A 12,534-nucleotide genomic window follows, 5' to 3' on the forward strand; every position below is an offset into this window, starting at 1 on the left:
GCTTTGCCTTTGAACATCTCCCTTCAGTGAAATATCAATGGGCAGCAGTGCAAATAAACTTCTTATTTAAAAACAGTATTAATGGCTTGATGACATACTCTGGGTATATGTAGCATAATGCAGAGAAAACTATGGGATCATGTAATTGATTTGGTTATTCTTTCATTTTTTTCTAGAACTGGTTTTTAGTTCACCAGACTTGCATACCAAGGAAATGACAGCTGGGTTGGAAGGGGCCCTGAGCAACCTGATCTGGTGAGGTTGGAAGTAGAAAGTCTTTAAGGTCCCTTGCAACCCAACCCATTCTATAATTCCATGTTTCTGTGAATCCTGGTGAGCTCACACAAATACATCTCAAAGTACAAGAGATCCTGTCACTTCCTGGGTTGACACTGCACAACAGGAATTGCTAAAGTAATGGAAGTTTTTGATTTAGAAGGTAATCTGCATGTGTTTAACACCAGAGAGTTCTGCTTGTCTTCAGTATTTCAGGTTGCTTTTAAATTACTTTGCATTTGTTAATTTTGATTACTGTGTCTCAAATGTCAATAAAATAAATAGAAACTATTTGCATTCATTAGCCAGCCATGTAAATATCCTTTATAAAATAATATTTTTAAAGACTTTCAATGTTTTTATTGCAGCTACATCACTTGTATAAAAATCTCTGGTTTTTAGACATTATTTTTACAATGACTTGGAGGAGGAGACATTTCTAGGTTAACATCTGGTTAATAGCTTGTCTGATTTCAAATATTTACAAATAACATGTTGCTTTCTGATTTTTACACCAAGAAATCAGAAAGAAAACTAAAACTGCCACCAGTCTTCCAACTTGCAGCAAAATTTCTCAGTGCTCTAAAGTGATGTACAGATGCTTTTAAGGCATTTTTGCTTTAATGCTGGAAGAACACAAGAAAATATTAGTTAGAAGAGGTTTTACAAGAAAATATTAAAACATGCATGAAGGTAAAATAATTTGTTTAATCCTTTAAAAATCATTATCAGATAAAATAGCTATCTGATGACAGACAGCAAATATTCTGTGGATATGCAAAAATCTTTTTTATATCTTCATGACAAGGTATGTAGAGATGTAGAGATATAAAGTGAAAATGTACTTACTGTGGGAGTAAGCAACTCTTTTGACTCTTTCGCAGACATAACTTGCATTTTTCATAAACCAGGAATAATATTCAACACAGTATCTGAAGATGGAGTTACAGATAGGAGATGCAGTTAAAGATAAGAGGCTTGTTGTCTTTCATAAGGAGAGGGACTTTGGACAAGGGCATGGAGTGATAAGGTGAGGAGGAATGGCTTTGGGCTGAAAGAGAGCAGGTTCAGTTTAAATATTAGGTAGAAATTCTTTACTGAGAGGGTGGTGAGGCACTGGCACAGGTTGCCCAGAGAAGCTGTGGGTGCCCCATCCCTGAAAGTGTTCAAGGTCAGGTTGGATTGGGCTTGGAGCAGCCTGGTCCAGTGGAAGGTGTCCCTGCCCATGGCAGCAGAGTTGGAATAAATGGTCTTTAGATCCCCTTCAACTCAAACCAATCTATAATTCCATGATAAGCACAGAATATCATGCTGCTATTACTAAATATGGAAATAAAAAGCTAGATTCCAACCTCAGTGATGCCATTAGATGTTTGGAAAGATGCAGCTGGGCTTTTTTCCCTTAGCTGGAATACTGAAGCCAGATCAGGTACTGATCAGTGCACTGGGACACGTTTGGATCTCAGCCAGTGGCCACAGACCCTCCAAAATAATCATTGGTGATTGAAAATTGTCATTTGGGAACAAAAAGCCTGAAGGAGTATTTTAAGCAGACAGAGAAAGAAAAAATAGTGCCAGGTTTTACCTCATGGCTTCCTTTCTGGAATATCTTCTCTGACCAACACAGAGGCACAGCTGAAAGAACCTACAGAGCTCCATCACACAGGGGTTGATCTTCTGCACCACAAGGGTGACAGGAGGGGAGGTGACACGGGGCTCTCTGAGCATCGCCTGTGGGCACCCTGAGGACAAAACACAGCTCTGAGCTGGCCCAAAGGCTTGTGCCACCACATCTCCTGCTCTGCCTTGGCTGGGATATGGTCTCCAAAGAAATGGCTCCCCTACTCCAACAAATAAGGGATATTGTCGCAGACATCTTTCATGAAAAATCCTTTCTTAGGATTTTTCCTTGTGACAAGCTGCAGTTCAGCAACCAAAGTAAACAATGGTTATCTGCTGCTGTGGAATGCAACAGGTGATTGGTCTCCTGTGGGTGTTTAAATTTCTTAACCACTCATGGCAGAGCTGGCTCTTGCTCTGTCTGAGACACAGATCTTTGTTATTCATTCTTTTCTATTCTTAGCTTAGCTAGCTGCTGAAGAGACTTTTCCTTTCTATTGCTTTTTAGTATAGTCTTAATGTAACATATATCATAAAATAATAAATCAAGCCTTCTGATCATAGAGTCAACATTCTCGTCTCTTCTTCATCCTGAAAACCCTTGTGACCACAGTCACAGGATATCCCTGAAAATGCCATTCTGGGGTGGAAGGAAGGAGACAAAAGAAGTGGCAGAAGGAAAGGAAGGAAGGAAGGAAGGAAGGAAGGAAGGAAGGAAGGAAGGAAGGAAGGAAGGAAGGAAGGAAGGAAGGAAGGAAGGAAGGAAGGAAGGAAGGAAGGAAGGAAGGAAGGAAGGAAGGAAGGAAGGAAGGAAGGAAGGAAGGAAGGAAGGAAGGAAGGAAGGAAGGAAGGAAGGAAGGAAGGAAGGAAGGAAGGAAGGAAGGAAGGAAGGAAGGAAGGAAGGAAGGAAGAGAAAAGTGAGGACAGCCATGGTGTGATTGTCAACTATTTTTTCCATTTTTGTGTAAGTAGCAGCAGGCTTTGGCCATGTGTGGATAACCTACCTTACCTGCTGAGTATAATCCCCTTAGACAGTGTAATTGCATTTCCAGGTTCACATGTCTCACACACTTTATAGCTCTGGGCAATGCTATGTTATGTGATAGCAGAGGTTATGAAGGTTAAATTTGGACTAATGAAGTTCTGTTGAAATAAGCTTGAGTCATCTAGTGCTGACAAGAAATTTAATATAAAATGGCATTCTTGGGCAGGAGGAAAATCAAGGCTATACCAACCTGAAAGAGAAACTATTTTCATTGCTATGAAACTATTTCTCTCCTGGCAGTGCTTGACCAAGATAGCAGGAGTATGTGAGGAGTAGGGCACAGACACTGGCAGCTCCCAAACTCACAGGCTGCTCTGAAAGCCAGCTGTGTCAAAGGCACTACACAAATATCAGGTGAAATTAGCAGAGATGGGCAAGAGGGAGACCCACTTTTCTTCACCCCAGCAATTTCACATAAATGTCATTAGGCTTTGTCCACTTAATAGCATTTGACACACCTTGATATTCTTTTACATAGAGTAAATGAAAAATTAATGATTCCTTGCTTAAGTAAACACACTTCATTTTAATAACCAAATATCAGAGCATGGGACAATGAGGCTTTAAAATAAGTTGTCCCTGAAAAGTAATGTTAAAATTGATGAGAAATAATAAAGTTGATGAATAATTAAAAGGCCTCCCTCCTACAAATTTCAGCCTCCACAGAAGTGGGTCCTCCTATCCTGCCAACCAGGTATTAAATGCTTTCCTCAAGCTATGTGTTTTGCCAGAAGAAATATACTTTTATCTAGCTGCAAATTGAACGTTGGCAATTTCAATTTGAAATCATCTATGTGGGAAAGAGAAGTCAAACAAAAATGCTGAAAGCTAAGGAAATTGATTTGGTTTTCATTTTGACAATCACTTTAAATTAAGACTGTATTTGCATAATACTGTATTTATTTAATGATGAAATAATTTTTCAATTAATTTTCTATTTAATTTGTTTGATTGCATAGTATATTCACATCATATCATTGAAATTTAAATTTTCACCCATTCATAGTAATGCTTTATACCTCTTCTGTAATGAATTTCTACTGTGAAATGTATTTTTTTGTGTTCAGGGCATAAGCTCATAAAGATAAATAAAAGTAGGAATTTATTTCAGAACTTTCTTTTCTGAAAATTCTCTTTCTTAAGAGATTGAATTAGTCAAGAGACCAGAAAAGGCAAGAACCACAGCTGCTGTGCAGAGATTCCCTCCCGTGTGTTTCAAATTGCCACATTATTGTCAGGGGCAGTGAAGTGTCCAACTTTTGCAATAAACAGACAGCTCTTTTATTAATTCAATATCACATCCCTGTGACACTGAGATTTAATCTTTGTCCCATCCCTGTGGCACAAAGATTAAATTTTGCTGCCAGTGAAGACCAATGTTATGGTTATTGTGAATGATTCAGACTCAAAATATCCCTCCCTGCATGCTCTAATATGCACATTTACATCTTTTATTAGTTGGCACTCACTTCTGTGATTAAAGAAATGAATTATTGGAATAATGAGTCATCCCTCAGAACAATGTGGATGCCCTTTCTTACTTAAGGATCCCACTGCTGGATTTATTTCCCCAAATGTGTGATTGTTAGAACCAGGCAGGCAGCCTGTGCCTCCATGGCTTCTCACAGAGAGGCATTTGGTGACTCCAATTCACCCATCTCACTGAAATCCATGTTTTCCAGCCTTTTCAAAGCATCCTAGGTTCTCCAAGGTCTACAGTGTTGTACACCAGAGGAGGACTCTGGTGTTTGGAGCTCTTTAAACAGAAGTAAGATGAGAGAAAAATAAATCTGATTTCAGAATTAAATAGCATCATAACAGCTAAAAAGATGACCATGAAAATGAAAGTGATTTGCCCAGCATTTTAGATCCTTAGCCTTTTCTGGTTTTATCTAAAATATCAAACCTAAAGGATATTGAAGACCCCTGGAGGTCAGTCTGATATGTTATCTTTGCTCTACCCAGCATCTATGCTTCTCCTAGACAGTCACCACACAGAAACACAAGCAGATGAGTTCTGAGCTTTCATGAAAATCTAGCTGATGATGATCCTTTTTTAGCTGAGGAAGTAGTTTGCAGTATTGTAAATTCAGAACAATTCTGGGGGTTTCTTGTGGCATGAGCTGGTTTCATCATTTTATTTATTATGAGATTTAAAGCATTTTTTTAAAATTACTTTTAAGAATTAATTCTCCAATAACCAATCTATGCTAAAATTGACCCACAAAGTGCCTATGTTAATTCTATCACCAAAATATAATCTATGTTTTGAATTTGCAGTTGTGTACAATTCACAAGCAAATGGGAAGCAGTCCCTTGGACATTGGGGGTGGTTCACATACATAAACTATCACAAGGTAATAATCCATGTATGTTTTTTCTGCATGGGAATGTTTCTATCTTGCATGACTTGCAAACACACTGCTGTTTCTGCTGCATGAGGTGCATTTACTCACTGGTAGCTGAGTACAGTTTCAGTGTCACACCAGGTCGGTAGGAAGGTGGCAGAGACAGTACTGTGGAGGGCAAATCTGGGCGGAGGCAAAAGAACAGAACTTGCTTTGACACCTTGAAACAAAAAGGCAGGTTGATTGAAGGAGCAGCAGAAAAGAATAAAAAAACTAACCCTGAACTGACAGTTCATTAATAAACATTTACATGGACAGTGGTGCACAAACACATTATCAGTCATCTTTTTCTGTATATTACTTTCTATTTCATAAGTGTGCCAAATGACACACTTTGCTGCTATCCCAGATCAGTCTTACCTGGCTCTGTTTGCATCACTTTGCTGGCTTCTTGTGGAGACACTGTTTGCACCCAAAACATGGACGTGTCAGCTGTGGGAACAGAGACACCCTTCCTTGTATTCATTATTTGTCTACTGAGAAGAATTGCTAGGTATGAGACAGCTCAACAGCCAGAGTCCCTCACCCCGTACTGCCAGTGACATAAAAAAATGCCAGGATGAAATAGGATGGACAAAATCTTTACTTGAATAGAACTTGAATAGCCTGTGGTCTAGGGAAGGGCAGAGCTTCAAAAAGGCATCAAGAAGGCAAAAGAAGCATTTCTATATTGCTTTTTCACAGGTCTGCTCACCAAATTAGGAGCTAAATGCGAGGGAAGATCCAAGTGGCAGAGGTGTTTGTGGGAAGCAAGATCAGGTTTTCCCCCTAAAGATAAGAAACTACAGGATGGAACCTACAGCTGATTTTGACATTTCTGCAATAAAGTAATGAACTCACTGGTGACCCAGAGTGGGTGTCCCTGAAGGGCTCTCCAACCTCCACTCAGAGACACTTGGCCAAACCCCAGAGCAGTGGGCTAGGGCAGGTTCCAGGGCTCCTGGCCATACTCACTGGGGCTGGGCTGCGGGGCTGGTGATGGGGCCAGGCTCCCCCCAGGGCTCAGGGGGGGTCTGGCCATGCCCTGGGGCCTGGGAGCATCCACGTGGGGTGATGGAAACCACGAGCCTTTGGCTCCAACTGTCCTTGGCCACAGCGGGAGCTTCGTGGTGGGGATTCCCCCTCCTTTCTGGGCGAGAGGGATCCGGGTAGCTGGAGAAGCAAGAGACACAGAGAAAGGGCACCAGCAACTGCCACAGACTGGGGGAGAATAATATCTAAAATACACCCAGAAAATGGCCATCTACCCCTTGAGTGCTTCTCTGCCACTTTGAGCAGGCACTTCTCCATTTCGTTTTAAATTTGGAAATACAGGGAGTTCCAATAATGTTTGAAATTTTAATTGAGAACATTTTAATGTGTGAGTTTTCATAAACAAAGAAAGAAACTGAAATTTTCCTGCAGGGTTTTGTTTTTTTCTTGACATAATTTGTACTTAATTTCCTGAACTGCTCCACTACAATAGAAAGGGAGAAAGGTTTTTGTCTGTCTGCAAGGTGAGCAGGCAGGTACTGGAGGGCAGACGCTGCAGTTTGAGAACTGACACTCGTGGATATGAGAGATAACAAAGGTGGGCATGTGGTTTAGGAAATTAAAAATATTTATAAAGGACAGCAGACTGCCTACAGGAAATGCAGGCATTTTGTAGGAGACAGATGCAGCTGCAGTGACAAGGACGTATGAAGTCAAGGTCAGAATTTCTATTGATTTCTACTACAAGCTAGCAGGTGCAAAGCCTTGCTTTTTGGCTTCCAAAATGGGGCAGAGCACTTTTCTATCTTGTAGCCCTGCAGCAAAGTTAAATGTACTAAAGTTTATGAAATGCTCAAGTACAACTGAATGTCATATAAAGAAATAGAGAATAATACAAGAAAAATCCATAGAAAGTAAGAGGAAATAGTTTAAATAATCTTATTTTTTAGTTTGAAACCAACAACCAGTTTTTCTCTTCTTCCCTGCCTCTTTAGAAAACTTATTTTTTCTGGAAAAATGGCTTTTCACAAGAGTTTCTCTATCCTCCAGCTCTTCAATGCACTACTGGCATCATTTGCTGATTCAGAGAAATTTTATGCTACTCTTTATTTGGAGTTAACATCACTTGTCAAGACTTTAATCAAGGGGAACACAAATTTGGGTCTGACAATATTTGCTCACATTTAAATGTCCACACATGTTCTGCTGATGAATCCAGTGTCTTGTTTGGGTCTTCCTGCAACTTCACAAAACTTGAGAAAATCAAATCCAGGTCTTGGAGGTATGAGAAGACAAGGTTAGAGTATTCACTATCCACTGCATATTGTGTGAGAAAACGGAAAGAAATCAGATTCTGCTACCATAGTAGCAGCTGTTGTTTCTAATTGAAGGGGGTTTTGGCCAAGTGTCCTTTTGTTTTTGTTTGGTTTTAAAAGGAGAAACACCCCACAGCTTTCAGCACAACTTGCCACTGATTTCAGTCTGCCTGCATTAATCTGTCCTTGAAAATGGGAGATAGTGATGGGCAACAGTGAAAGGTGAGCACCTGAAGTGCAGCTCAAACTGGCAAAGCAGTTTTGTGTGGAGGAGCCACACAGGACAATGACTGAATGTGCTCACCTGCACTCTGAATGTAACTCATGTAGGAGGTAATTTGTTCTGAGAGCTATGGAAGGCACCCAGTTAGATTTAGGAGCACCAGAGACCCTCCCCAGCCCAATGCTGAATTCTCTAAAAGCTCTCATCCCAGCAGGTTTTGTTTGTTCCTCCACCAGAAGACCTTGTAACAAATAATTTAAAGATTTGTAAAATTTACTTACATTTATGATATAATTACTGTATTAAATTTTCAACAATATAAAATATGATTCTAACTATAACCAAATACATAATATTATGCAAATATATAAGCAATAATAAAAAATAAAATAATATTTATAGTAGTGGAAACGAGGATGGAGTTCTCATTGCAAGAGCAATATGGACATGATTTTCACTGTGGTTCCTGTTTCCTTTTATTGCCCAGGATGTACTTACCCAGGTCAGATGATGTGTTACTGGAAAATGTGTAATTAATAACAGGAGACTTATCTAGTATTTCCAAAAAATCAGACAGATTTTTCCCTGCAAATAGAAATGCTTACAAATATCAACAAAGGTTTGTTTCCAGTATAAGTCATCACTGAGGAAAACTAGGGCAATATTGTTGGGTGGAATGATTTTCATTTTTACCTGTCTGCCCTGCCATCACACAGATGTAGATACAATCAGAGTCATTGCTCTGACGCACTGAAAAGGAAAAATCATAAAAGAGAACATTGTTACCAGTTTTCCTTATGTGGAATTATCTTAAACAGTTGAAAACACAAACAGAAAATGGCATGTTGCTATGGCAGCTGACCAAGTATGTTCCTTCTGATCTAATTTTTGACAAAAATCTCAAACTACCATCAAATCCAAATGTTAGTATCTTCAGGGGGAAAAACTTCTATCTAATTAAAATTCTAAATTACAAGCATTTTTATATGGAAAAAAATCTTCTGATAAAATAGCCCATACTTATTCTCTGTGAATCAGAGTTGCTCAAATATCAGTATGTAATAATAATTCTCAAACCCACCAATTTTAGTAATTAATTATAAAACATTCAAACAACATAACGTAGAAACAGGTACATCTCTATATTACACACATTCAAATTATATATATATCTTGTTCCATGTGTTGCAATAAAAATGCTGTTGAGTAAGAGCAATAGGCTTTTATCCACATTTTTATGGTTGTTTTCATGCCAGGAGTAAATGATAAGACAATGATAAATGTTCAAAGAAAATGCAAACCTGAGAGAATAGAAGTGGATTTGAAAATTTCTGTGAGATAACTGGTGGAGTTTCCAATGATATCAACAAGTAGAGCTGTAAAATCTAGACAACAAATAGAGAAAGTTTATTATTGAAAACATATCCTATCATGTATTCCAAGTCAAAAATGCAGTCTTATGTGATGATATTTTAGATATATGCTCATACATGACAAAGGTTAAAATATTTTAAAGGTTAAAATATTTTGCTGGTGTGAACTGAAGAAACCACAAGAATACTGCAGAAGTATATTTCAAAGATGTATCCAAAATGATATCATTGTGTCTAAAAAAAAAAAAAAAACCTAAATGGAATTTATCTGTTCCAGAGAACATTTTAGAGTAATGCTCTATTTAGTCTGCTTAAATGTAGAAGGAGAACTGAAGTCTGCAGGCTTTCCCTGCTGTGGTTGCCTGTCTGCTGTGTGGGACCTTCCAATAGGCATTGGATTTTTTTCCTCTGGGATCTGCTTCAGACATCCTGATGATTCAGATGTCAGCCCAAGAAATGGCTGGTGGTGTTGCAGTGGTATTTCCTAGCAGTAAAAGGTCACTGTTCTCACTTAGGGAGTGATGGACCTGAGACCTGAATTTTTACTGCTTTGGAGAATGCTCCAATCCCCAAGATATTCTGGGATTTCAGCACAAAAATTAAAGTTTCTCTGCTATTTTCCAAGGCAAACTGGGTAGTTATAGTAGAGGTGGCCTTTGAGTCCTAGCAAAACACAAGTATTGTATTTGAATATCTGTATAGAGGCTTTGCCCCAGAGGTCCTGGTTGTCCTCAATGGGCTGCAGCTGTGATGTCCTTAATTGGGCTGCAGCTGTGACCAATGAAGATAACTGGGATAAAAGGGGTGGGTTAGCCAGTCAGGGAGAGCCTTGAAGGAGCCCTGAACTGAGAAAGAGCAATATGCAGAAGAAGGAGTCTGTGCTGTGAAGATCTGCAGCCATAAGAATGCACTGAGGAGGTATGGACTCTAGAGATCTGATAACAACAGTATGGGACTCTAGAAATGGAACAACAATGGGTAGTTATCCACAAAGGCTTGTGAGATATGTGGTCCAGAGAAAGCCATCAAAGCCACTGTGGCTTGTGCAGGGTCACCATGTGTAGCATAGAGGGTGTGGAGCCTGGTCTGTAGCTGCTGATCTACTCTTGATGCCCTGCATTAACCAGCTGAAGAATCCAAGCATTCAGATGCATCCTGAAATGTTAAACTCTGTGAAATCAGGGGTGTGAATGAGGATTTTAGGTGAAGGGTTTGCCCAACAGTATTCTGTAGTCCATTCAACAGTTCTATGAATATGTTAGTGCTTGCTTTTCCCTTCTCTTGGGCTCACTGAGGTTACTGGATGGAGGAGTGTGCCTCTTGTTGATGGAGTGACAGAACTATCCTTTGTCCCCTTAAAAGGAAAGAAACCCAGAAGTTTCTCTCCTCCATTAAGTGAAAAGACACCTCATAGGATCCAGGAGACTTCACCTCAAACTTCAAGATGGCTAATAAGACACAAGCCAAAAAGTCTTGCCTGGGCAATTAACTAGAAAAGGACATGAGTAAAGAAACCAAGGTCTCTTGTAAAGTGTTTTACCAGGAGCAAGAATGTCTAGCACCTGCCTTGGTTTTTCTGTTTGTTATTTTGCCTTTTAGTAAACCTTTTTGTTTCTAACACTGCAACAGAAGCCATCCTGCTGATTTTTATGCCTCCAAGGGTAGCTGAACTATCTTAGGTGTGCTATGGGTCTCTGAGAGCTTATTAGACCTGGCTCAAAGAAGTTACTATAACAACTGGAAGTTTCTCTGTTGGTGCAGAGAAGCCCTTGTTCACCTCCTCTGGGTTTTCTCAGAAGAGAAAAAGTGGCCAAGGTGAGGTGCCATGCATTGCTGGTTGTCTCTCCTGTGCTGCAATTTGTATTTCCAAGGAGGAAAGGGAGGCATTTTGCCAGCCAAACCACACCAGTCACTTGACTGATGGCTCCATCCCAGACTGGCTGCAGCCAACTGAGGCTGTGGACTTAGAGCAGCCACTCCTTGTGAGTTATGGGTGTTGGCCTCAGTGTGGTGCTGGAAATCATAAGGATGAAGTCTGCAGAATTCAGACTACAGCCCTCAGCTCCAAAGGGAATAATTCAGCTTAAGCACATGCAATTGCCAACCTCTTTTGTGTACCCACCTGTCAAGTCATTTGTCACATTATTCAAACAGTAGCAGTAGTGCACAGGGAACTTGCCAGGGTCAATGTTTTTTGCATTAGAGACTGGAGGGAGAGACAGAGGAAAAAAAAAAATCAGTGTGCTGTGGCACAGGCTGTGGGAGAGAAGCTGCTCCAGAGCTGAGCAAAGCCAACACTCACTGTTGTAAATGGTGACTGACACTTTGTGGAAGGCAAACGAGCTGTAAGAGGTGATGCTCAGCAAAGAGAAGAGTTTCTTGGTACCTGCAGAAACACAAGTCCATGCTATTATTGCTGGGAATAAATAGTGAGAACAGCATGTTTTGACTCTGCTCATTTAGTGTCTAAAGGATTCCCAAGGTGCCAGTATGATACAGCTGCCTCACACTCAGTCCATTCTCATTTCCACTGAAGGAAGGATCATTTGCATTGCTTCTTCCTTTTTGTTTCTCTTTTAATTGAAATGTACACTAGATTAGAAAGTGCTTTTGAAAGGCATCCCACAAGTAATTGTATTGTGTCTATATATAAACCCACACTAATTTCCAAGTTCTCTGGGGTAGACAGCCATCTGCATGATAAATGCACAGAGGTAACATGCTCCTAGAAGCAACTCTGGAGGCTGACAGCACATGTTTACAGCTTTTCCTGCCAGCACCTGTAGTGCCTTTTCTCCTGCTCTGCTGGGCTGGCAGCTGTGACCTGCCCAGCTGTGTCCCCTTACCTCTGAGTGCAGTGCTCAGCATCCCGTTCACCAGCTCTGTCAGGTTAATAGCAGCCAGGTCCAGGGACTTTGCAGGTAGCTCTGAAAGAAAAGGGGAGCATGAAGGCACAAGGAAACAGCTGTGCATCCACTGCTCATATGTGCTAGAAATCTGCCAGAACAGGAAAACCAAAAAGAGCAGGTTATGTACATTTGGGGTGTACCAAAAAACACTGATGGGAAAGTAAAATTCCACCACGGAGATGAGTCTAGGAAATAGCAAGATACAGCAACAGTGGAGTGGTGAGCCAAAATTGTGCCAGCTGTGCCCTTGACCATGGCCTTGAGCAGCTGCAGGACCCCACCAGCCCTGGCATGCTGGTGCCCTCCCCTGCTGGGCAATGGGTGTTTGCTGCCAACAGAGCAGCAGATCTCACCATGCAGGTCACAAAAGGCAGAGAAAGTGCCTAGGAAAG

General features: G+C 40.5%; 1 protein-coding gene across 1 annotated transcript; it reads right to left on the reverse strand.

Moving 5' to 3' along the window:
* Nucleotides 1-1,066: 1,066 nt before the first annotated feature.
* On the reverse strand, nucleotides 1,067-12,206 carry HHLA1 (HHLA1 neighbor of OC90). The gene is made up of 12 exons (XM_066548381.1): nucleotides 12,080-12,206; nucleotides 11,536-11,619; nucleotides 11,356-11,439; nucleotides 9,162-9,245; nucleotides 8,554-8,610; nucleotides 8,359-8,445; nucleotides 7,504-7,596; nucleotides 6,304-6,501; nucleotides 5,710-5,781; nucleotides 5,398-5,472; nucleotides 1,862-2,018; nucleotides 1,067-1,208 (listed from the first exon to the last, which is right to left on the reverse strand). Exons 1-12 carry the CDS (start codon nucleotides 12,204-12,206, stop codon nucleotides 1,067-1,069), a joined length of 1,260 nt encoding a protein of 419 aa, XP_066404478.1.
* Nucleotides 12,207-12,534: the final 328 nt, after the last annotated feature.

The sequence above is a fragment of the Molothrus aeneus genome, chromosome 1, assembly GCF_037042795.1.
Source record: "Molothrus aeneus isolate 106 chromosome 1, BPBGC_Maene_1.0, whole genome shotgun sequence".
NCBI lineage: Eukaryota > Metazoa > Chordata > Aves > Passeriformes > Icteridae > Molothrus > Molothrus aeneus.